This window comes from Misgurnus anguillicaudatus, chromosome 6 (assembly GCF_027580225.2).
Source record: "Misgurnus anguillicaudatus chromosome 6, ASM2758022v2, whole genome shotgun sequence".
Taxonomy (NCBI): domain Eukaryota; kingdom Metazoa; phylum Chordata; class Actinopteri; order Cypriniformes; family Cobitidae; genus Misgurnus; species Misgurnus anguillicaudatus.
In genome coordinates, this window is record NC_073342.2 from 4,241,622 (window position 1) to 4,269,141 (window position 27,520).

The window sequence follows — 27,520 nt, forward strand, 5'->3', positions numbered from 1 at the left end:
CAAGATTTTCAACAAACACACTGAACTTACCTAACAAAAGTCATTCTTTAACCACGCTATTAGTAGATCAAAACCTTTTGCATTTCCTTAACCAACTCGTTTTCATAATACAAACACTACTTGTGCACTGTACTCCTTAAGTCATATGCCAGATTCATAAATGTTTCATTATTGACACCCCAATGAAATAATTTCCTCTAGAATCATGATCTGTAAGTCTCGATGGTCGATGCTTCATGGTCCTCAACGATGGGTTTTGTGATTTCCGAAAACATTCCCGTTTATGGAAAAACTAACAGCATGCAGGTTTGGAACCACACGAGGGTGAGGCATCTCGCTAGCCATGCCCCAAAATACTATCATACGATCACATTTTTAGTGAGTTTAGCAGAATGGAGACTTAATGAGAAGCGAGTAAGAACTTTAGGAGCATTGTTCGGTGGCAATGAACAGCTGGATTAAATTAAAATCTAAAACGGAGAGAAATCTGCTGGCTGTTGCCCAGAAAAAGATCTGTATGAATAGGAGCATGGCTGTGTGGATTCGTACCCCTCACCCCCTCTGTATTTAGCATGTGGTGTGGTTTCAGTCCTTTCTGTCTAACATCTTGTTCTTATTAGCAGTCGTTTGAGGAGCACACAGTAGCCCCTAACATTACCGCTCGCACAGCACTTCTCTTTCTTTTATTTTTTTACGCTTTTGCCGTTTTTACTGAATCACTATAAAACAGCTTTATCAACTCCATGTCATATTTCTTCAGTCTACAGTATTTGACACAATACTCAAGAAAGAGAACAATTACTGGCTCAAGTATATTACTTTTTATGTAAGGTTTGATTTTTAAATTACATTTACATTTATACATTTCGAAGATGCTTTTATCAAAGTCAACTATACATTTTATAAAATTACGCATGGGTTGGAACCTATGTACGTTTGCGCTGCTTACTCAGTAAAGCTCCATTACCGCTATACAGAGGCAATTTAAAGGCCACATTATACTAAATTTGATTTATTTATTTATTTATTTATACATGAAAACATCCAGCTAGCGTGTGTACTTTAAATTGTGCGTTAAGGCTACGATTATATTTATGAAAAAAACTCCAATTTAATTTCGAGAAAATGTATTTTTATTAAATAGAGCTCAACCAACGATTTTTTTTGCGCAACAAATTATATTTTTCTAATTAATATTTTTTACAAATTAACAAATTTTTGCTTTTCATCTAAGTTTTTAAATTAAATTAAAATTATTTTTTAATTAATTAATTTTATTTATATTATTATGTAAAATTTAATTATAAAACAAACATAATTGGTATATGAGCAACAAAATCCAAAATGAATGTTTTGCAACACCTGTCAAAAGTGCATGAATTGAGAAAACTAATATTTTTTGTTACATTTGGCGAGCGTTTATTTTGGGTGCTATTCCAAATACCCATCAAACTATGCTGTTTATCGGCACATACTATAAAAACGATAACCGATTAACTGATCCACACCAATAATCCATTAAGAAATGTATAAATGTATAAATAAATAATTTTAGATGCACGAACAACTGTATATAAAACATGAATGAAGACTTACCCCAGCCTGGAGGAAGAGCGCCAAGCGGGTCATTCTCCACCACACCACCAGATGACTGTGAAAGAGATACACAATATGGTTAGGACACGATTTCTGCTCCTTACCTGACAAACCCTATCCCACCATAACTTCAGATAAACTCCCTAACCGATAACCAGCAGGACCAACCAACCCAAAGCTGTGAATGGGCATCTACCTACAGCAGACCCTGAGATGATCCAAACCGATCCCAAAGTTTGCCTCCTGCTCCTGGAACAGAGACTGGTGCTCCAACGCCTTCACCAGCGCTGTCCAAATACTACACGCTTACCGCGGGCAAAAAAGACACACGCACACGCATACAGTATTTCAATGATCTCACTGGCTGCTGGAAAGCCCCACCCTGTCTCCATCCACCCCCTCCCGACCGCACCCAACACTCCGGCCTTTTCTAGAGGAGCTGTGAAAGTACGCAGGGAGGCGCGATGTCTGAGTGGACTGAGGCGAACATTCATGAGCGCTCCAGACGGCCCAACCCCCGCCCATCAGACAAAAGCACCTTTATTCGGCCGCCACTGCTGCCGTTTACTCTGCGTGCAAACACACGTGGGTCTGGCGCGTGGAAATTTCATTTATTTGTACACCGAAAACATACACCCTTGTGTGTGTGTGCTCTAAAGTGTGCGTTAAAACTACCATTATATTCAGAAAAATACCTTCTCTGTGGGCCTGTATGTGAAGTTATACAATGAATGTGGTATAAGGTTTAGAGTTGATTTAGTTAACCAAAATAAACTTTTTCAAGCAAAATGCCTGAATTAGAAAGTTCATAAGAACCTCGTTCCAGTTTTACATGCTTGCAGTATCTTGCTAAGATGGTAAAAGGCTCCTGTTACTAAATCAAAAGTTGGCTGTTTTAATGCAGTTTGTGTAAGTTTGTGCGAGAGAGAGAGAGAGAGAGAGAGAGAGAGAGAGAAAGAGAGAGAGAGAGAGAGAGAGAGAGAGAGAGAGCAAGCATGAGTGTGTGTTGCTGTCAAGAGTGAGACAAACGCACATATTTGTCAATCTGGGAAGAGATTTTGTAAATGTTTTGCGTCATTTGTGGTTGCTTAAATTGATCAGACCGAGAAACCACAAGGAGTTTTAATTTTGTACCTAAAGTTGGGGGAAATTTTGAAGAAACACAGGAAAAAGTGCCTTGTAAACCTGCGTCTTCTGTCAGGAAGAGCAGAGTCAGATATGCTTGTGTGTAATGATCACAATATACAGGTGAACGTAAATAACTTGCACTGCCATGCAATTGTTTTGCCATTATCTATGCATTTATTAAAGGGGCCACGGCACAAGAATTTTTTAAGATGTCAAATAAATCTTTGTTGTCCCCAGAGCAAAAATGTGAAGGTTTAGCTCAAAATACCATATAAACAATTTATTAATACATGTTAAAATTGCCACTTTGTAGGTGTGTGCAAAAATGTGCCGTTTTGGGTGTGTCCTTTAAAATGCAAATGAGCTGATGAAATTCAAACACTGATCACAATGATGGTAGTTTGTTGCAATTAAAACTCAATTGTACTTTTCTCTGCACTAAATGGCAGTGCTGTGATTGGATAGTGCAGATTAAGGGGCTGTATTATTATAATATGAGCTCCTTATGACATCATAAGAAGAGCCAAATTTCAACGACCTGTTTTTTCATGTGCTTGTAGATAATGGTTTACCAAAACTAAGTTACTGGGTTGATCTTTTTCACTTTTTCTAGGTTGATAGAAGCACTGGGGACCCAATCATAGCACTTACACATGGAAAAGGTCAGATTTTAATGCCATGGCCCCTTTAACTCTTTCACTGCAAGCATTTTTTTTTCTAGTTACCAGCGCCAGCATTTTTTCACAAACATTTAATGCCTTCCAAAAAAATGTCTTCATATATATATATATATATATATATATATTAAATATATAAAATGAAAGAACGGAATATGGATTGCCGTAAAAACTGGTCATTGGCACGGAAGCGTTTTCTTTTAATACTTTAACTCTTTATCTCGTCAGTTAGTCAATTTTCTTAAAAAAAAAAAATCTAGATAAATTACTCACCAACATGTCATCCAAAATGTTGATGTCTTTCTTTGTTCAGTCAAGAAGAAATTGTGTTTTTTAAGGAAAACATTCCAGGATTTTTCTCATTTTAATGGACTTTAATGGACCCCAATACTTAACAGTTTTAATGCCGTTTAAAATTGCAGTTTATAAAAATATGCACTTTTAAACCACAACTTCTCGTCTTCCTCTGGTCCTGTGACGTGCCAGCGCAACCTCCTTTAAAACGTCATCACATCAAAAGGGTCAAGGATGACGTATTAAAACTCCGCCCCAGTGTTTACAAGTGTGGAGAAAGAGGAGCTTTCCGACGTTGTTATATGTCGAATTATACTAATTAATGTCTTTGTGTCAGTTAATTGTTTAAAATGGTCCGCAAATGTGCGTTTCATATTTGTAACACCGTGACCTTTCGTCATCATTACGCAATTACGTAAGGTCGCGCTGGCTTGTCACACAGCCGGAGGAAGATGAGAAGTTGTAGATTAAAAGTGCATATTTTTATTTTTCTTGCCAAAAATGACAATCGTTTCCCTAAATAAGACGCTTATGCCTTGTTTGGGATCGTTTAGAGTCCTTTGAAACTGCATTAAAACTGTTAAGTGTTGGGGTCCATTAAAGTCCATTAAAATTAGAAAAATCCTGTAATGTTTTCCTCAAAAAACATAATTTCTTCTCGACTAAACAAAGAAAGACATCAACATTTTGAATGACATGATGGTTGGTTAATTATCATAATTTTTTTAAGAAAATTGACGCAACGCAAACAACCATAATGCTAACATCGGGATGCGCAACAGCTCTGAATGTTTATTGCTAGGTTAAACCATTGGACAAAAAAGAAATTCCACTCATCCCGTGCGAAAAAACCAAAAGTTGGGTCTCATTCACTAACCATTCGTACGCATTAATTTGTTTGTGAAATGTGCGTACAGACGTTTTAACTAACAAATCATAAATCAACAAAAACTTTCATACTAACATTTATTTTAAATAGAGCCCGACCGATTTATCGTTTTGCCGATTTTATCGGCCGATATGAGCATGTCGCAGATATATCTGTATCGGCGTATAAGCCGCAGATATGCGCCGATATGAACGTTTGTTACAGAACACATTAAATGCATTTGAAAGATGTAAGTGCTTGTTTGTCCAGCAGAGTGCGCCATACTGGTTGCTAATGGCGACCCAGATCACTCACTGTAGTGACACCAGCCAATCCCCCACCCCCTTCACTTCAGTCAGTCTCTCAGTTCAGGTGGCTGCAGTCACGCAGTGTCTTCTTCACAACATTTTTACACCTGGTATTAAGACGCGCTTTGGTCGATTGGATTATAAATGGACAAGAGAGACGCATTCCCGCTTACATTTGGTGTTTTTAATCCGTCTCTTTGTCGACTTGCGAGTTAAAACGCAAGCGGGAAAAATGACGCGAGACGGAGAAATGACACGTTTAAACTACGCGCAGCCGTGCACTTATATAACACTATATGAGATTACTGCTGCTTGTGTTGTTAGGTAACATGCTCATTTCAGAGCAATTGATTCAATAAGCTCGCGCAACTCTACACCCTTGCTAAATAAAAGAGGCGGAGCGAAGACGCTTTAGTTTTATAAAAGTCTAAAGTTTGCACAGAACCCTGGGTTTGTGTTATAAAAACGTTGTGCACAAGCACAACATTAAACATTGCGTACATTAGTATGTGCTCCGTCAAGCATTGTCTTCGTAACTGTGAGTGGCTAACTAATTTGTGAAGTACACAACTTACTGTAAAGCTAATAATCAGTGACTTCATAAGTTTCTCTTTATAACGTTATTCTCGTCAAAACTGCAAATGATGCAAGTTTTATGTATTTTGTTCTCTTTGTGTTTTAAAGTTATTTATAATAGGTCAAGTTTACTGTTTAGTGCACTGATATCAGACTAATTTTGGATAATAAAGTTTATTGTTAACTTCTTGCCTATAGTACATATCTTTGTCACATCAATATAAGTGTTGGATCACCACATTTGTGAGTGATCACCACATTTGTAAGTGATCATTGCATTGCATTGTATTTATTCATAGTATATTATGTTAAAGTATACAGTGTATTCTATGTACAGTACTTTAGTATAATATACTGTAGTATATACTGAACTATAATGCAGGTCCGTAGCCAGCTTATTGAAAGGGGGGGTTCTTTTTTCAAAAAGTGGACCTTTTTTGCAGTTTTTCACCTCCTTTTGTATTTAATTATAAGCAGGACTATACGCAGGATTTTAAAAATACAGAGGTCCATATATGTATTTTTCTAGGGCATGCACCCTAGGAAAAAAATATTTCTCTGCTCTACATATATGAATTTCAAAAAACATCAGAAAACCAAAGAATCAAATAACACATGGTGTTGTGTATATAGATTTCAAACCATGTCAGTATGCAGAAGATTTGTGTTGGTCATTATAGGAATGCATAGTAATAATTATTTTACCATCCTGGGCACAATGGGCTGTCAGTAAAGTAAACATAGGCTTACTGAATATAGGATCATTTTAGTGAATTATCTAAAGGCCATCAATAATTCGTTTTTTAAATGAATTCAAAATATGCACACACTTATTATACACTTGATATGCTTAAATACAACATCAGTAATGCAGGAAACTATAATTGTATAAATGGGTTGGCAGAGACTACTTTAGGGGGTCCTTATCCCATGAAAGAAAACTGTAATTATTAAAAAAAGCATAAATGAATCTACGATTACTTCATGTTACCCCACATTAGATAAATATTCTTCTTGCCCTGCATGCATTATACTAACTGTGTAAAATGTAAACATAATGCAAGCCTTAATTTTAAATTTCTCACATCTGATTTAATGTCTGTTAATGAAGCAAAAGGCTTCTTGTTAACTGCAGTAACTTTAGTAAAAGTTGTTCAGAAAAATCAAAATTCCACGACAAACCTTAAACTTACTTTTAATAGCAGAGCTCAACACTATAGGTTACAGTCAGGACCAGTGAGTGACTTTCTCTTCTTTTGTTGTTTAATTAACTTTAATGACTTCAACAGGTACTGTTTATTGGGCTTAAAGACCGAATGCAATAAAATGTTTAAGCCAAAAGATGAATATGGGCTCATTTAAACTCCGTGCACGCACATTACCGGTGGATGAAGCGTTGTACCGCGCACGTGATGCGTCGCGTTTTCAAGTTCAAGCTTCGCAGCAGTTCAGTACAACAAAGTGAATCTAATCATACAGTAAAAAAGATATCTTATCGAATTAAAGAGTGGCATTGAATTTTGTTAATAAACACGCTGAATAATGGGAAGTGAATTACTGGAGGTTACTGAAGTTAAAGCAGCGCATTAAATTTGGACACCCATATGTGCTCAGCTGCAGTAATGTTTCTTGTCTTGTCACCTTGACAATCACTGCGTTTCATATTTCACATCATTAAACTGCTGTATAATAGTCAGCGTTTGATTACTTACATCTTTCTTGCACTTCCACTAAAGGCGCATCTGACCCCTGTGTTGCACCTCTGTCTGCCTGGTCTGATTTTATTGGTCATCTCGGAATAATTTTGACTTTATCTTACTTAATGGGATGCAGCTCAGACCAGTTGGCTTGTGACACCACACTACCGCGAGATCTATTTAAAAGCATACTGAGTCATTTGCTATTGAATCGGTCTCGCGGTGCTAAGACGTCACATGCCGATCGGTCTGCGCAGAGCAGCCAGAAGTCAAACGAGCGCTGAGCGTTGAGTCAAATAAAGCGAGCCTCAGAAAATGACAGAAATCATGCGTCCAGCTTCAATAATTTATCGAATTAATTTGAAACAGGAACCCAGAATATTTGTCACAAGCATTGATTTAAACAATGATGACAATAATCAAGCGAAAAAACAACTTAAATTCTGGACCTTTTGGCAGTGAGGGGGGGTTCGTTTGAACCACCCGAACCCCCCCTGCCTACGGGCTTGTAATGTACACATAAAGAATATCGGCCGATATATCGTTATCAGTCTTTTTTTACTCCCTAATATCTGTATCGGCATCGGCCCGAAAAAACGCATATCGGTCGGGCTCTAATTTTAAATTCATGCAAAAACGTAAGAACAACTTACTTAGACCACACATACGCAATAATCATGAACAAGAAAAAAGAAACCCTATAATATATATCTGTGTTACAAATTTTATATATTTTTCCTTGTTCATGATTATTGCGTACGTGTGGTCTAAGTTGTTCTTAAGTGTTTGCCTACATTTAAAATACATTTTAGTATGAAAGTTTTTGTCGAATCATCATTAGTTGGTAAAAACGCTCGTATGCACATTTCACGAACAAATTCATGCGTACGCATCCTAAGTGAATGAGACCTTATAATTATTGTGGAGAACATTGGGAAGAAGGTAGTTGGCCCAACCACTAACACTTGTATGCCTACATACCTTTGTATGCTTTTTTATTTCTTAAAAAAAAGCATAACCCATTTCTTTATTACATTAGCACGTCTTCAATCTCTCCTTCAATGGCCTTACTAAACAAAACTGCAAAAAAACAATGACTTTCCAAACACCTTTTCCCCAAACACACCCCCAGTCTGCCATTGGTTGAACAAACATAGAGTCCCACCCCAAACTAAGCAACACTCAATTCAGACAATGCCGTAAATTAATATACATTAGACAGACGCTTTAATCCAAACTGACTTGCAGTGCATTAAAGGTATACAATCAGTATTTGTGTTTCCTGTGCCTCTAACGCAACTGAGCTACAGGAACATGTTAAGCTGGTTTAGATGGGTAAACAAACAAAGATAATCTGTTTATTTTCAGGTTTAAAATGGTTAAAATGCTACGGCTCTAGCTTGAGGAAACAAAAAAAAATGGAAGAACGAACTCTGAAGCTCTGAAATGATCTTTCCTACAGGCCCCTACCCTGTCATTACATTCATGTCCCAAAACTAAAGAAGTTCCTAGAATTGGAGCCAAGAGCTCTGACTAAGCAGAATCTAAAACTGGCATCACACACTTTGGCTTTTCTGCCATCATTTCTTTTCCAACACTCCATTACATCCGGCATACTTGTGGATCAGGCTTATCCGATATAACGCATGTCCATATATAAAACCCCTTGGGTGTCTTTGTTGGGCTATAGTTGGTCAAAAATTCAGGAGGTGCAATAAACGGGTATGTGTTTCGCTTGTATGTTTCTCTTTGCCCCACCCTCAAGAGGTTTTATGACTAAAAAAGGTAGAAAAAATGAAACAGATCATGACATCATCTTCATTCCCTCCACAAGGCCCATAGACCAAAACCAAGTCTCAAAAAACAAGAGACAGAAAAACAGGGTCAGAGAAGGAGCAATAACATAAGAACCGAGACATTAAAGAGAATTAAAGTAATAACAGGGTAATGGCTCTTCAATTACGAAATACTCCGAAACCATATAACTAACAAGAAGTCTATTTAGTCTTAAAGGAATAGTCCACATAATAATTGGTGAACCTTAACCTACTGCTGTTTTAAACTCATGCGCTGTTATTGTTTTGTGGAACACTGATATAGAAAATTGTAAGAAAAACGTGTTTTTCAATACAATAAAGTTTTTGCGATCAAAATTCGCCGTTAATATTTCCCACGGCAAACCTCACATCTAGCCATTAGGGCTGTCACTTTCTATTCGATATTCGAATATGCATTCGAACATGACGTGAAATATCCTCATTCGAACTATAAATAAACCATCCGGTGTAATTTTTTACTGTAACACCTCGTAATAGGAAGGAGGCTGAGAGTGAGACAGACGACGGCAACTGTGCGCAAGAAAGGGAAGACGTGGCTCCAGCTTTTGCAGACTTTTTTGGAAATTGTTTGAAAAATTCTGCGGAATGATTTTACATATATTAGAGAATTTAAGCTGTAAATATTACAAAATTGCATCTAAAATAATTATTTTCTTACAATGAAAATTAATACACCTAACCAATGAGTCCTCTGAATCAAATTGGACCAACATGAACCTAATGTGCATGTCAAGATAGAATTATAGTTTGTATATAAAATGACATATATTATTGTTTATAGTATTAAATATTATAGCAGAATAAAAAGCTTGTGTTAATAAGTTCGCATTATGAAATTAGCATGTATAAAGATAATAAAGTCAAGTGAGATCTGCTTAACTTAGCGGTAAGTTTAATTTCATCTCAAGTATCAAATGGTTTGTGCTCTCTATACTTAAATACAGTCAAGCAAACAGCACGCGCAGAGATAATGTAGGCTACTTGTCAACGATGGCTCACAAACGCGCGAGATAGGCTATGTATGTGTGCTTATCGTCAATGAGATTACTTCTCACAAACACGCTCAAGCGCGGGATATGTGTGCTTGTCAATGACGGGCATTAAATCCGCAGAATTTTCCGCCGAAATCTGCGGGCGCAGATTCCATTTGGGCTTGGCAATATGGCTTACTCATGCTGCTGTTTAAGTTGTCACGTTATTGTTTTTTACCTGTTCTGAATCGTTTTTTTCCATATAAGTTGTTATTCATAAGTTAATAACCTTTTTTTATGATTTTCATGAAAGAAAAACAGTTTAATGTTCACAAATATATCTAGATTAAAGTTTCGTTTTGAGTATGTAAGCAGAGAATGAATGTTTTATTTTGGTTAAAGGCCGGAAACGGTAGTTAATGATACATGCGTCGCTCAGGAGCTCCTAATGAGCTGCAATTACCACACAAAAAGCTCAGTGTGCTGTGTGTTTGTATGACGCAAGCCGAGGGAGTGTTTTTCATTCTCTCTGCTGCGTCGTGTAATGTTGGAATCAGGTGTCACATTTGAGACTCATGTGAGAATGAAAGCATCTCTTCAGTGAGAACCAACACTTTTACCATTCATTCTTTACTTTTGTTCTTGATGTTAGCCATAACTTTAAAAAAAAGCTAAACCTTTGTGTTGACATACACTGAAAAAACAACAACTTGTGAAATGGCATACACTGAAAAAAACAACTTGTAAAATCTTCATAAAAATTTGCACAAACTAAGTAAAATTTACTGTTTTTTTAAGTACAACTTGCCTACCAAAATCAAATCAAATCTTCTAAATACATAAAACATTTGGTAAATAATTAAATAAATGTCACTTAACTATTTTTATTTTAGAAGTAAGATTTATTTTATTGTTTAGGTAAAGTCTATTACTATTATGTAAATCTTATTTACTGTTTGTTACTTCCTTTACATGGTTGTATGGACATTTTAGTGTTATAAATGGTATTATAACACAAAATTCATTACTGACTATGAACTTGATTCTCCATAGAAACACACACAGAACTGTTTTTACTTAAAAAATTGTCAGTACTGTGAAGAGAAATACAATAAAATGTGCTGAACAGGGTTCATGTAAGTAAACGCTGATCACCTAAATACATTTCACAAAATTATCATTTACAACAACAACAAAAAAACATTATAAATATAATGGCTTAAACCTCTATGACATTGTATTAACAAATTTTTAGAGTAGTTAGAGTTCTTATCAGTTCTTATGGTGCATTCACACCAGCCGCGGTAGAGGCAGCAAAAACACGCTATTCGTGCGTAGTTGGACCATAGACTGTAAAAAAGATGGACGACACCCGTTCGCTCTCTTCCATTGTTGAAAAGTAAAGCCGTCAGTGTCCCGATATGGCGCTGACATCTTGGGTCTTGAGTCTGCGCAGTAGCGATTTCGGGACCAGTCCTGCGCAGTAGTGAGCAGGAAGTAAAGCCGCGAAAGCAAGGCCCCGCCCTCGCAGAATGTGCATATCACAGCTGTCAATCATGATGTGACACCACCGTTTTTATAGCATTAAATTAATAACTAAAACAAACTTATTTTTAAAACAAACACTTGAATTTACACCAGCGTGATAAAAACTACAAATAACAGAAACCAGCTTCGGAAAAAAGATAATTGAAGTGTAATTATATTGTTTATGTGGTCTCAAGTCCCATTGAATAACATGTGGGAGGCGGGGTTTATAACCTATACTGGGACCAGTCACTGGGGGGCGATCGAGACGTTTTGGCTTCACTTTTCAGGGCTTGAACATTTGAGTTTACTCGCTTTATTCACGCGTGAAAACAACACGTGAAATTCTAGTCATTCGAGGGGGAGGGGCTCCCGCGACTACGCTGAGACTCCGCTTGCTTCTTGTAATCACGTCACTACTACAGCATGGTCCTGATTAGTTAATGCGGTGCGGAAATCTGACGAAGTTCAGATTTTTCAACTCGTGTGTTTCCCGCGACAATGTTCAATTTGCGCGGAACGCGCCTATACTTAATGCATATACTTAAAGGTGCAGTGTGTAAATTTTAGCGGCATCTAGTGGTGAGGTTGTGAATTGCAACCAAAGGCTCAGTCCACTGCTCACCTCTTCCTTTTGAAATGCATAGAGAAGCTACAGTAGCCACCACTGGACAAACAAGTCATCATTGGAGACAACTTAGTGTAAAAGTTTGTCTGTTAAGGGCTTCTGTAGAAACATGGCTGCACAAAATGGCGACCTCCGTGTAAGGGGACCCTCTGTGTATGTAGATAAAACGTCTCATTCTAAGGTAATAAACACATAACCATTCATTATAAAAAGGTCTTTATACACCCCTAATAATATAGTTTTGTATATTATTTTGCATTTCTGTCAAGAGATCCTTCTAAAAATGACACACTGCACCTTTAATGCTGCGTTCACACCAAACGCGGTAGAGGCGGCAAAAACGAGCTATTCACGTGTAGTTGGATGATTAAACATTTGAGTTTACTCGCTTTCTTCGCGCATAAAAAAACGCACGTGAAGTTCTAGTCATTTGAGCCATTCAAGCGGAAATTTGTGTCATGGGAGGGGCTTCCACGACTACTCTAATCACGTCACTACTACAGCACAGTCCTGATTGGTTAATGCGGCGCGGAAAGTTCCGAATTTTCAACTTGCGCGTTTCCCGCGGCCACACTCAATTCGCGCAGGAGGCGCCACAGGATGCCTAATCGCGTCTTTGCATTGACTTAACATGTAAATCACTTGCGCTTGCCGCCTCCACCGCGTCTGGTGTGAACCCTGCACTATTCTGTGAAAAAATTTAATCAAAATATTCAGATGACGATTATTTCGCTATATAAGCCCCCTGAAGCTACATTAAAACTGCTATTTAAAGCTGTTTTGCAACTATGAACTGTTGGGGTCCAATAAAAAACGGAGAAAAATCCTGCAATGTTTTCCTCAACAAAAAAAAAGAAAAGTGAATTTCTTCTCGACTGAACAAAGAAAAACATAAACATCTTGGATGACGTGGCTGTGCATAATGATCAGGATTTTTTTTATGAAAGTGGAATATTCCTTTAAAACTTGTTTTGGTGTCTCTAAGGTAATTCCCATATGTTTAATGAGGTGCATGTACTCTTTCCATCCATTTTAGTAGTGTAAACGCTGATTTGATGTCAGCATGAAATTGCATCTTCAGAGTAGTTTGTAAGCAGAACAAGGAATACGTATTAGCAACCAACAAAACCAACCATGCATGACTGTAGCTTCAGGCAGCATCCAAACAGTTAAAATAACTTCATACACTGCTTTGAGTCTATAAGCTGCATCTCCACAAGCCACAAAAACTGCTCCGCATCCGAGGCTCGACTTGCAAAATGATCTCAGTTAAAGAGTGGTTACTGCCAAAAAAATATGAACCCTGAGAGCATGGCAAAAACTATTTTGTAACCGTTTCTGGTTTATACAACTTTCATCATCTTGAGCATAAATAGTCACTGTGGAATATAGTGCTGCTTTGTTTGAACAGCACTTTTAAAAGGGCCGTCTTAACTGTGACGTCTTTGGTGTGTCTCAAGGCTGCACTGCATCTGTTTATCATGACTGCTGCATTTAAACGATTGAATAAAGGTGAATACGTTCCCATTTCCTTGCTGTTTGTGAATATAATAATGCATCTTGTGTATCTGCCCCACTCTCTGGTCACTCAACCGCAGCTTCCCAAAAGATCAAACTGAACTCAAAGCATAAGTGCAGCATTAGTCATATTAGATATTGCATTTACCTGGTAGAGGTATCTCTGGTTGAACTGCTGCATGGCCCCTTGTAGTTGACTGCGCTGAGACTGCCATTGCTCGTAGTTGCGCACAGACTCGGCTGTGGGTCGCTGCCATGTGGTGGTTCTGGTGTTGTGATCCACGTAGTAAAACCTACCACGCTGATCCACACGCTTCTCCCAACTACAACACAGAGAGAGGGGAGTTAGTATTTAACATCCACTTATAATAACCAAGCCAATTTTAACTATTCATACATGTTTCCTTTGGACAATCAAGTGGTTATGAGAAATGCATTTAACAAGTGAAGGCATGCAAGTATGTAAACTGTCACCAGTAGATATATAGGTTAATTTATTGGATAAGAGAAAACGGATTGCTTTTATACCAGAGTTCATATGGCGTAAGCCTAGTTTAGAAAACCACTTTAAAACCAATTGTGATGTCATATAGGTAGTGTAAAAAGGGTAAACAGGTAAAATTGGACATTAACTTGATAAATATGGGGCTCACAGGAGGTGAATAAAAGTGGTGTTAAAAAGGCAGATACACACCCTGGTGGGAGGGGTCTCTCCCATGTGGTGGTCTTTGTGTTATGATCCACGTAGTAAACTCGGCCATGAGGCAGAATCCTCTGTTCCCACCTGAAAAACATTAATGGCATACTGATAATGTTTGTGTGTCGATTGAAGCACCCAGACCTATATTCTTCAACCCTTTCTCTCTCTCACATACCCAGTGGGTAGAGCATCAGCGGCACACGTCTCTGTAGTTGTACCGGTTTGTTCGGTGCTAGAAGGAGTCTCTGTTGCTGGAGGCGGGTCTGTGCTGTCGGTGGGGTTTGAGATCAGTGATGGTGAGGACGGAGGAGGACATGACAAGCGACTGCCGTCTATCCCATTTGCGGTCGTCTCATCTTTAGCAGCAAACAGCAACAAGAATTTATTAATAATTAATTGTCTTACAAATCAGAGAATGTTAAATAATACAAAACACTACTGAAATGTACCAATAAAATGTTTGATGTGCCATTCTATATTACATATTAATCTAATAGGAAGTATATTTGAATTTATCCAAACTATAATTTTTTCGGTTGGGCCGACAAATCTTTTTTACAGTCTATGCACTCCATTCTAATCTATATTCAAAAATAGCCATTCTTGGTATTTCAGTGTTTCCTATATACATTTTTGCTAAAAAACAAACCACACTTCATTTTGGGATGCTTTGTTGTGATCGGGATTTTCGTTAAACGTTAAAACGTATGAGTAGCCGAGTTTATATTAGGAATGAAAATTGTTTGGACCCCCATGATTCGATTCTGAATTGATTCTTGATGTACCAATTAGCATATTTGTGACGTCATTACGTCACATTTGCACTTTATGCCAGACTAGTGTTGGCACTTTTGCGTCTATTATATCTATATTTTAATGCAACTAAGTGCTCAATAAAGTCATTCTTATATACATATATGTTCTGTTTTTGTTGCAAGACATTAAAACCAGTAAAAAAATAGTAATTAAGCGTGACATATTAATTTTATATGTTAACCGCCATTAACTTCCACAAACTGACACATGGTCTAATCATGATCATTATATAAAGTGAATTTGGCATTACTGTATTTATTTATTTCATGCAGCGCGCCCAGCAACTCAGTCTAGATAACCAACTATGTGCATATTTTTACAGAAGTATATTCATGTCATGTCTAAACAGTCAGCAACATGTTTTGGGAATTTGGGGAAATTACGTTTTTGGGCATTTTGAAGTATCGTAACAAGTAATGTTAACAAAAATAAAAACCTTTTAATTTGCAAAAAAGCTCGTTTGAGGTGGTTTTTGACTTGTGCGAAAAAGAGTAAATGCAAATAATGGGAGATGGAAACGCATTTGCCGAAGAATTCTGACATAGCGAACACTAAACCCGCGTGACTGATCGTCTAGCTGTATCAGCTGTGTTGTCTTTACCATGTATGGATCTCAACGTCATTGCAATGCCCTTGCTGCTAGTGCCTGCATCAAAAATGCTGCATTTCTTTTTCTGTGCACAGCATTCAGTTTGGCAATCACAAGCTGCACTGCTCATAAATTAATAACTTGCCAAATCGTAACTAAATGCAGTCCTGTCTCAATTTTCTCAGCGTGCTTTGTTTTATTTACAGTTGGTTACTAGGTTAGCAATACCACCATCATTCGTTCAAACAACTCAATGGAAACGCACCTGATTCACATTTATCTGTTTTTCTTTCTTTTTGCGAATTAAAAAAAAAAAATTGCTTCATGTTTTGATGGAAACCCAGCTAGTGTGACTTGATACGATCCAGCGCTGGGTAAAAAATATAAAACTTAAAATGCACAAATTTTGCATTTGAGTGTGCATTTTCTTTTTCAAGTATTTAAAGAATATTTGAAGTTTGTATTTTTAATTTGACAGTACTTAAATGTACAGCCCTATATTTTCAATAACAAATCCTAATGATTTACTTTTGCATTAACTATTGTCCCTTATGTTGTAATTAAAATATAAAAGAATACGTGTTAATTTTTTTCTAATAATCGTATGGCCCCATCACGCCTATTGGCCCCTCTTTATTACATTTGGTGTATTAAATGAAATAAAGCAATTACATTTAAAATGTAATTAAAATTCTCTGGCCGCCCTTTTCATTAACATTGGACATCATGCACTAACATTTGACAACCAGAAAGTGTCCAGATGCTTCGTGAAATAGACGCATTGAGTTTTCACATACATTATTTCGAAAAATAATCGACACAAAGTTTGATATTTTATTCTATAAAATCGTGGACATCCACATATTTTAAGTGTCACGTTTGGAACAACATGATTTGAGTGTAAAGGGGGTCGCACACCTGACGCTCAGCGCCGCGTCGCGTCTAGGACAACTCGGAGGTTTCGTACACATTAAATAGCGCGAGCTTAGTCAGATAGCGTCTACTTCAAAATGCAAAATATAGACGTTTCAGCAGTAACAACATAAACAAGCGGCTGTCGTGGTCCGCACGTAACTTCCGGTAAACTCCGCTAAGAATAAATAACAACAAAGTTCTTTAAATGTAGTTTATTTATATAACAAGCATAAAACAACACATTAGGAAACCAAAACATTTGTTATTTTCGACGAGGCATTTGTCCAAGAGATCAGTTTAGCAACTAGTCAGACCACTAAAAAAACTGGAAGTAAGGTTTGGATTCAGACGTGTATCGCGTCAGCGCACGTGCATCTGATGAAACCGTCTATACGTTAGCAACCAATGTTAATCGCTTACGATTTGGGAGCAACTTCCTGAGTCAAAGCTGGGCGCCGCGGACAGGCGCCACCTGTCGGCACTGGTGTGCATATACTCATAGAAAACAATGTGTCTGATTGTTTTAGAACGGCGTAGCGCTGCGCGTCCGGTTTGCGACCCCCTTCACTGTATAATCTTAGCACAGTAAGTTGTATTTGATAGTGGGTATGCATCTCACCAGCACTACTTGAGCAAATAGCATCTACAAGTCCTCCATTCAGATCTCCATTAGTGAGAGCCGCTCCTCTTAGGTCTGCAGGAGAACCTCCCCGAGAAGACACTGAAGAATGACCTACATATCTGAACGCAATACAAACTAAATTCATACAACATGAAAAACTGCTTAGAAATACTGTAACCAAATCATTGTCAGTAAGAGTAGAGGATTATAATGAGAAATATGTGCCGACCTTCCACGAGGGCTGCCGCTGCTGGATGTCTCATCGCTCTGTGCTCTGCGCAGACTTGATCTGCTCGAGTGAACGATCTCTGCAAACACACAAAATCACAGCATTTACACAACTCATGCACAGCTACAAACACATATCTTAAAATACATCAGTACCCTTTGTTTTGCCTCAAAATGCACACAAGTAATGTTTTTAGCAAGGCATGTTTGTTAAAACTAGTTAGATTTCCTAACTAAACTAAGGCCTAGTCCTGGCTTAAGCTAATCCCTGTTCAGGAAACCACCCCATACAGTTTCCTTAACATGAACCACATTCAACATAAAATCAAGTCCAAAAGTGTACAACCACATTGAATGTTTTGGACATAAAGCAGAAACTTCACAAAATGTTGTAATGTGTGTGATTAAAAAAGTACGCCACAAAACGTTAGTCAAAATAGTTGGCACTACAGAGTACTCATGTCCAACGTTTCTCACACCTAACAGCTGACAACTCCAATGTGTTTGCCAAATTTCAGGACATTTTCAGCATATTAAGAGCCTCGAAAGCACCTTATAAGCGTTACCATAGCAACACTATGTAAGGTCACAGTTTTACATCAGCTGTCTCGATAAGTTTGATCTATTTTACTCCTTTACATGTCCTTTATCCTTTATTTAACCCTTTCATTTATTGCCTTGCCATGGAGATATTAAAAATCTATTTATAATTTTGCATCGTCTTGGCACGTTTACAGAGTTTGGTGACAATCACATGAATCCACTAGGTAGATTTAAGTTCCTCCGAAGGCACTTTCACAAAATCCAAAATGGCCAACTTTCTGTTGGGGGCAAAAGTTGCTTGGGTCAATGAAAACCAAATTGTGTACCAAGTTTCATATATATAATAAATGAACAAAGTATATGTGCCCTCCTGCCATGGCCATGTGTTAACTTCTGCCCATGACTATATGCCAGAGACCAAGATGTGCGTGCCAAATTTCATTTTTTCAGTACTTGGGCTCAGTATTATTCCCGCCTTGCATCTGAAATTAAATTTCCTGCAACTATTCATTCTCTTGGCATCTTATGACAAGTCATGTATGCGTTTTTCCAGTTGTAAGTTGTTTTGGAAACTTCATAAGAGTCATTCCAAATGCAGCAAACCTAAAGCTTATATAATATAAATGTAAAATAGCAGTTACAATAATAATGTTCGAGTTTAAGACTAAAGCAAGAACACATTTAAGTTTCTGTTTAGTGAATGTGTGCGTCTTTACTCAGGTCTGTGCTATACAAAGGCCTGCTTATGTAATGTGTGTGTGTCCGAAAAACTGCCAAGGGAAATGAGGGAAAACATTAAACTAACAACAGCGCCTTCAGAGCGAACAGAGAACGCAAACACAACTCACATTACACATACCCCAACCTTTATCCACTGCTGAGGGTTAAATACAAGCTGACACACTGAAAGAACACACTTCAGGCTTTGACACACACACACACACACACACACACACACACAAACACACAGAGACATACATTCACACATCAGTTTATGAGTGGTTGCCCTCTCCGGGTTTAAGAGTCGATCACAGAGCCAATTGTTCTGGCATACGGTAAAAGAGACTCACTTCTCCAAAACTGAACATTTACATCAAGCAAGCTAATACTGCATATGTGTGAGTGTGTGTGTGCATGAGACAAAACCATTTAAAACACTTAAAAACAAAAATGAGGAACATAAACAGATTTACTGGATAACACAGAGATAGGAAGGAAGCATTAACACACTCACAGTCGAGTTCATAACAACCTCATTAAAGTTTAAACAAGCTCTATAGGAAGCATAAACACAAAACATTCATGAAAAACATATTTAACCTCCTCACTCAACCCTAAATGTATGACTTACTACAGTTGATCACAAAAAAAGTTGAAAAATACATTACTGCAAATACAGTCAGGGTTCCCACACCTTGGCAGACTTTAAATTCAAGGACCTTTCAAGGACTTTCCAGGTCCAATACCCTCAAATTCAAGGACTAAATGTGGGGACACATTTCAAGTGAGAGCAAGGTTACATCGTGTTACCTTTAGTTTTATAATACATTGTTACAGTTCCCTTTCGAGGGAACTCGCGCTGCGTCACTGCGGTGACATTTGGGGATGCCTTCAAGGGTAAGTGCATCTGAATGTGTAAATCAAATTCAACCAATGGTGAAGCTTAACGACAAAGACAGGGTGACGCGGGAGCCAGGAAGTATATCGCTATCTGAAATATTGCCAAAGACGATGTACAGGGATGCAGGAAGTATGGCAAGGGAGACGCAGCGTCTCGTTCCCTTCTCAGGGAACAACAGTTACATACGTAACCCAAGACGTTTTAGTGTGTCAAACACAATTATGCAAAAAAGCATGTTGGTATGAATTAACATTCGCATACAGAAGATATAAGCATTTAAAGTGAACAGTTTAGCACGCAAACTAGAACTTTATGATATTATCCTACACTACACAGGGAATAATATAGTAGGGCCCTATTTTAACGATCTAAGCGCATTGTCTAAAGCGCACAGAGCCATGTCTAAATGGGCGTGTCCGAATTCACTTTTGCTAATTTAACGACGGGAAAAATGGTTTGTGCGCCGAGCGCATGGTCGAAAAGGGTTGGTGCTATTGTAATCAGAGTATTTTGGGCGTAATGTGCAGTAAACCAATGAGAGTCTCAGCTCTCATCCCCTTTAAAAGCCTGTTGCGCTGGCGCTATGTCTAATCCCTATTTAGATGACGGACTTTGTAAACTGAAAAACAAAGTGGAGGAAGAAGATCCCCAGTTTAAGATTAATGTTAAATAATTGTGTTGTTTTTCACTTGTATTGAAATTGTTATTTTTTTTCATTAAAACCTTTAAAACTCGTTTTCTTTTAGTCATGGAAGTAAAAGTAAAAGCCGGCTTTTAATTGCTTTAAATGTATGGCTATCCAAGATCATCAAAAAATAATTTACAAGTATGTAAGAAAAGGTTTGTACTGTAAAAATACTTTATTTGTAACAAACAGTAGATAAAGTTACAAACGGCTCCCCGCAAGGTTCAGCACTTGGACAGCGCCAGTTTTTTTAAGCCTTACTTAAAAAAAATTCTCATCCCACCATATCCACAGGTACAGAGTCATCATATACGATAAATCTGTGAGGTAGCATTTAAAAAAAAACATTTAAAAACAGATGCATTTGTTTAAAGCAAAGCATTTATTTACTTACGAGGCTACAGGTGAAGCAGCTCTTTGTGCCTTCTAACGTCTCAATCGGTCCTCATTTATGTCCAAAAGACTCAATAATAATCTTTTACATTCAATCCTTTAATCTTTCATATTTAAAAGCGTTTTTGTGCTGCTGCGCATTCATGTATGTGTTAAGCAAACCCGCATTGCCCATGGGCGCAAAAGGGGGCGCAAATGCAATTGCTATTCAAACAACGCGGCCCTAACATGAAAATTATAATTGCGCAGGGTGGAAACTAGCAAAAGACACTTGCGTCGCGCATTACGCTGCATTGCGCCGGGTGTAAGATAGAGCCCGGCGAGGTGTCACTTTTTTTGCTTAGAATATTTAGTCATACAACAAGCAAGATCGGATAAATTTTGATGTTACACTGCCACATTAACACTGTTATAGTTAACCTACTATACCAGTGTTACTAAAGCTTAAGCATTACTATAATAATGCAATATAAAGTGCCACAGAGCGACGGCTTGTGGTGCCATCCCAAAAAGGGAAAAAAATCCCTATCGCCCACATTCTCTGGATCTGTTCCACATCTGTGAAATGATCTGCCGGTTGCGACAAGATCTGCTGACTCTGTAGCCGTCTTTAAGAATCAGCTAAAAACCCATCTCTTCCGTCACCTCACTTGCTTATCTTTACCTTCTCTGTCATTTAAACCATTAAATGTAGAATAAGCATGCATTTGCTAAATTAACAGACATGAATTAGAAAACTATAAACATTTATAATTGAAAAGCTCAGATGCAAAACTATCTAAATGCATCTGACATATTTTCTTGTAAATTAGCAATTTTTATCAGACTCTCTGATAATGGATTCTGCCAACAAAGCAGTGTTTCTGAATAAGGCCGAGATTAAGCGGATTTGAAGCAACAGGATTTAATTAACGTATAATACATGCCGAGAGCATTCGGTTAATATCATGATCTCATTTTTGACAAAGGTGCCGTTTAGCGTTTTTCACATTTAATCTGCTCTTTCAGTGTACCGTGGGAGGGACACTGCATTATGTGACAGAAAACTCAAATCAAAACACAAAAAGCTAAACATGTCACATATCTTTGGAAAGCTGAAATTCTTGTGATTCGAATGATGTAACCCGTCGTAAGATCCAATCAACACAGCAGGTACAATGCGTGTCATTTTTAGTTTTTTTTTTAGCCTTTTTCGGGAATGCTTAATAATGAATCCTAACCCACTTATTTGATTAATTATTCAATATAAAACATATTAAAAAGAACTGTACAGAGGCGAACACTTTATTTTTTGTTTGTTTAGATTTGCATCATGTTACTCGATCTGAAATAACCGGAAAGATCTCGACTTGCAAAAAGCAACCAATATCACCACCACCTAAGCTTATTTTTCTTTGAATTATTGCTTTATGGTCGTGATGAATGTAAAAGAGATGAGGTTTGCAAGTGGTCAGTAAACCCACTGACCTCTCTGGATCTGTTTGTCAGCTCTGGGCCAAACATTAAGAGTACACAGGTCTGTTGTGAGCTAAACCTCCTCAGGTCAGAACAGATCAGAGTCTTTCCATCTATCCCACCCCCCGCTCACCACAACCTCCTCGCTTTCTGCATTTAGATTAGGTGGAGTCGCAGCCAATGCTCTCCTGACTCGTGAATGTGGATTTGTTCATGCTTTCTGTGTTCTGCGTGTGCTTTCCATGAAGTGTTCATGTGTGTCTGTGAACAGAACTTACTGTCTGAGGCAGCGTTGCCATTGGGCAAGGATCCCAGATCAACAACCAAGCCGTCCAGACAGACGTTGAGCTCACCTCCTGCTACAACTGAGCCTTTGTTCTCTGTTTGTAGAACTAGACTGAGCTGAACGTTCTCCACTGCCAGTCAAAGAAAAGAGAAAGAGAGATATCTGTAGAGCTTTATTTATATGGTGGTAAATACATTTTTACATATCATCAGTGTGCAACTTTTGCACTACAAATATAACAGTTTGCATTACTTTATTTTATGCCTGATGTAGTTTATATAACTCTGATTTGTTTTATTAACACTGTTTTCATTCTTTGATGCATTTTTTAAAGGCCATCGTGTTTTATCTGAAGATTATGAAAGAAGGACGAAAGACATCTCCAGCATTGACCATGTTTTCCTCCAACATATACGGTTACATGGTGTTTTATATAACATGGTGCTTTTAAGTAACGCGTGTATACATGTAAATAGTTTTGTATAGATATATGAAAACAACTCTTACTTTTGCCATCATGCGTTCTTAAGGTGTCCAGTAAATCAATGGTGGCGCTGCCCAAAAGCTCTTTCCTCAAAGTGTGACAACTCCACAACTTCAGGTCCAAGTGACTCTGAGGAGTGACGTTTCTGCATAAAAGATTTTTCAGAATTAAACAAAACCAACACTTTAATGCTCATGACAGACATGCTTGTTTATCCATATTTTAATGAATAAATACTAGTAAAACATTTCTGAGAAGTCAGCTAAAGACTTAGATGCCATACAGTGTGAGGTCTTCATTCCACTGTAACTCGAGGTGTCCCGTGCGTTTGCCTGTTTTCTTTGTTTCGCTGGTCAGGCCGTCAGCGGTCACCTCCACGAATGAACTCAGACGAGAGTGACGACTGGGCAGCTTAGGTGACTGAGGTTTTGCTGAAACCACTGACGGGACACAAAAGAAATCTTAAAAATTCCTACATATGGCCTTCTGCTGTTAAAATTATACAGAGCGTTTAGAGTAATGAATTGCACAGTTTTTCATTTCCTTAACAAAGACACATTTGTTATGTAATATATTATTATATAAATTTATAGAATTACACATTTTGTGTAAAGTGGGTTAGCTGAATGGTTAAGTCTCATGTAGTTTAGGTATTTCTTAAGATGCCTAAACATAGACCCGACTTCTAAGCTATATGCATTTGTCTTCTTTCCATGATCGTAGCACCCCCTTGCTGTGGACAGATAGCAAAAACACAATCAAATGTGACCTGGTGTTTATTTAAGTAAAACACAAGTAAGATAAGTACTAAAGTAGTGCTTATTTATTTAAATTCTATTCACACCATAATAAAAAAAAACTATTTCATCACGAAAGGTAAATTTTTACTAAAAGATTTATAAAGCAGAAGCTATACGGCTTAAAATATTATTAAAAAAATGCATATAGCATAAGATCTTATGTTATGTGAAGGATATGATCCAGTGTACTTACAATATTTTTCCTAACTAAACGGGTACCGTGGTCTGCCTTTACCTTGACTCAATAATGGCAAACCTTTAATAATTTTTAATCTGTTCCATTGTCTGATCTGATTTGGTGGGACATTGTATGTTTATGTCATGCGTTTAAAAATATTACTGTATATAACATGTTTGGTTGCATGTCATAGTGTAAAGAAACAAATATACTAGTAATGGGTAACACTTTAAAATAAGATTGTATTTGGCAACATTATAACTGTATTAGCTAACATATAGAAACGATGTAGTTTTTCAGCATTTATCATTTATGTTTGTTAAAGTTCATTTTGCACTAACTGATGTTAACAGTTACAACTTTTTGATTAGTAAATGCTGAAATTAGCATGAACTAAGATTAATAAATGCTTAGAAGTATCATTCATTGTTAGTTATTGTATGTAAACTAATGCGTTACTATGTTAACAAACACAACATTATTGTAAAGTGTTACTTTGTAATGTAATAGAAACCAATTACTTAAATAACTAAAACTTTATATAGTTAATTTTAGCTGAATAATTGTTTATTTATTATTTAATACAATATAAAGGCCAATTATTTTAATATTTGCAAATATGCTGTCTGTATAATACAATTTTTCCACTAAAAATTGGTTATTATTTGTGTCAAAGATTAAAATCAATCACTGAAATCAAACTTTGATGATCCAAATCAATAGGTTACATAGACAGGGTAAGATTTATACATTAAAAATGTAGTTGGCCTTATATTTTAGTAAGGAGGTCCCTCTGGAAGTAAACCATCCTATTTGGGGACCATGCTTCATAAACCCATGAAATCACACAATTGTGTCATTCTGCCAAACTATTTACTTGTACACTCCTAAGTACTTTGTCCTGACATAAAAACACAGTCCATCTATCAGCTTTTAATTTAAGTTATTATTCATAACACATCACCCTCTACAGGACACACAGCATACTGCAAAAAAACATGATGCTGCAAGTTCATGAGTCTTTATTAGTCTATAAATCAGATCGGGTCAATGACATGACATGCATCATTTTGTGTTCGGGGGCATTATGTAATAACTTGATACATTTATGACATGTGTCACTTTATTATATAAAACCTTTTAGGTTGAAATACATTTTCAGTATTTTTTAATAAAAAATGTTTTGTCTCAAACCTATAAAATGCCAGGCAGGACAACTGGTTGTACAAATTAAGTTTAATTTAATTAAGACAGCTGTTAAAAATTGTGTTTTAATTATCAACAATTTTATAAGATATTTTGGCAATATTTTATGTTCGAAAAGAGCTTTGAGCTTTATGTTTCCTATAAACAAATTTCACAAATATCAGTAGTTGTTAAGATAACTAAAAAAAACTTTTGTCCAACAATTGTTTTTTTTCTCATATGTTAAGGGAGTAAAACCACAATCACAGGCATTTTATTAAGAACTTAACAAGTATAAACAGTAAAAAACATCATCAAGTGAACCCCAGGTGGTCTTTATGGATGAATTAAAAGTTTGCATATAACTCTTAAATACTGTAAAATAGCTACTTTAACAATGCTATTTTATTAAACATTCTAATTGTGTTTAAAAAATATATACATCACAGGCAAAAGCTTATACCAGCATTCAAGAAGAAGTCTGCTAAATGTAAATATTATTTTGCAGAGGTCAGGTGGAGCAAACAGAAAGTCAAAGGGTGCAACTGCTATGAAAGCCTCTAAGAAATAAAAAAAATATTAAGCTAATAATTTTAATATGCTATTCATTTTAGTTTTAAAGGCGGGGTTCAATGGTATTTCAAGCATTCTGACTTATTAACACAGTTATATGTTTCGTCATGCTAAACGTAGGCAAAGTGTCAAAAAATCAGTTGGACATGTTACAGAGTATAGCTGTGCCGAATGCACTTCGCCAGGGTTCGTACAAGTTTCGGAAAGTTTTTTTCGATTACAGGTCCAACTGATGTTTCAGGGTTTCTATACATATCACTTCTTTATATGGGCACTTCCCCCGGAAAACCCCGCCCACCCATCAATCTGCGGGAGACGCTAGAGCTTGCAAACATCTTATTACGCCACTCAGCTTAATTTAATTTCAAAAGTCAACAATGGCACGAAAGATGAAGTGTGTTTTCGGATGTAAGGAGAAGAAAGCCAGCCTTATGAAAACAATGGATATAGTTTATTATCCGGGGTAGCAGCGGAGTTTTGCATGTGTGTTTGATGCGCTGGATTTTCCCAACCGGGTCATGACGAGTTGCATGCGGTAAGTAAGACTTCTGTCTTATGTTGGAAATAGTCGCGTGCATATTATATAAATGACACGAACATGTAGTGAATTATAAGTTAAAACAGTGTTGTATTGTTGCATGACTCGTACTTGCTCCACCCGCTGTAGTAACTCCTCCTTCTTCATTTTTTCGTACGTTAACGGAAAGATTCGGTAAAGCTAATCTTTCTTTTATTAATCTAATTAAACTAAAGACTCTTCGGAGACATAAAGGATGTCATACTACTCTATAGGTACTCCAGATTAACATCAGAAATGCAGAAACAGCGTGTGTTACGTAAGCTTTAATAAATGCAAGCTAAGGTTGCCTCTAACTGTAATTATATATTTAATTATATATTATTATATATGTATATTGTTCTTAAATATATGGTTCTCAAAATTAGTTTTTGATAAAAAGTTGTTGTACACTTTCAAACCATTTACAGGATTATACTTTTAAAATGCCAGTGTCAAATAAACAAACAATCAGCATAGGGCTGGACAATATGACCAAAATTTCTATCACCGGTATACTTCTAAATTTCGGTCGATACGGTATAAATCCAAATACGGTATAGATGTTTGCAAAAAAGCCTTGGGATAAATTGCAAAGAATGCCCATACAGATGTCTGTACCTACAAACTTTGAAGCTCTGAAAGTCTATGAAGCCTATAAAACAATATACTATTTAAAAAATATATAAATATAAAATTTTAATAAATAAATGTATGTAAACTCACTGTCAAATAAACATAAGACTTTAAGGTTCACCTGAAATATTAATAAGGTGCACCCAAACGTCAGTCAGTGATAAATGCTGTAATGCAGAAGTCTCAAACCAACGAATCACAGTATTGACTTTTAAAGCTCCATAATTTTGATCAATATGCTATTATATTAATATGTAGAAAAATAATAATAAATAGCCAGTGAAAGTGACCCTAAAAGTAGGCTATGTAATGTCACATAAAATAGTTGGACAGAAGAATTCATATTAAAGCTCTATTTGTAATTGCATAGCAAACTATGTAATGATATATTAGATACTAGTATACTACACTATATACAAGACGAATGTCATAGCTGCATACATACTTTAATCTTTTGCAAATTTCTCATCTTTCCCCTTTTCTAACCTGAGCACCTAAAGCATATTTTTCTCATCTGTAGTTCAGTTTGTGTGCTCCTGCGTCATTGGAAGATGTGAATTGATGCAAACTAACCCCGCACCTCATTCTCGTACTTCTGAGTGACTGCTCTTCTCTGGGCAATCCAGATT

General features: G+C 36.9%; 1 protein-coding gene across 3 annotated transcripts in view; it reads right to left on the reverse strand.

Moving 5' to 3' along the window:
* wwp2 (WW domain containing E3 ubiquitin protein ligase 2) overlaps positions 1-27,520 on the reverse strand; it is a 42,965-nt gene that overhangs the window by 13,945 nt on the left and 1,500 nt on the right. For all 3 annotated transcript variants that reach the window (XM_073868382.1, XM_073868381.1, XM_055192554.2), the window contains exons 3-11: positions 23,247-23,403; positions 22,987-23,108; positions 22,472-22,609; positions 17,498-17,576; positions 17,266-17,387; positions 14,502-14,688; positions 14,321-14,410; positions 13,775-13,949; positions 1,597-1,651 (exon numbers count right to left, since the gene is read on the reverse strand). In XM_073868382.1, coding sequence (XP_073724483.1) covers positions 1,597-1,651; positions 13,775-13,949; positions 14,321-14,410; positions 14,502-14,688; positions 17,266-17,387; positions 17,498-17,576; positions 22,472-22,609; positions 22,987-23,108; positions 23,247-23,403 — 1,125 coding nt within the window. The remainder of the gene's footprint in view (positions 1-1,596; positions 1,652-13,774; positions 13,950-14,320; positions 14,411-14,501; positions 14,689-17,265; positions 17,388-17,497; positions 17,577-22,471; positions 22,610-22,986; positions 23,109-23,246; positions 23,404-27,520) is intronic.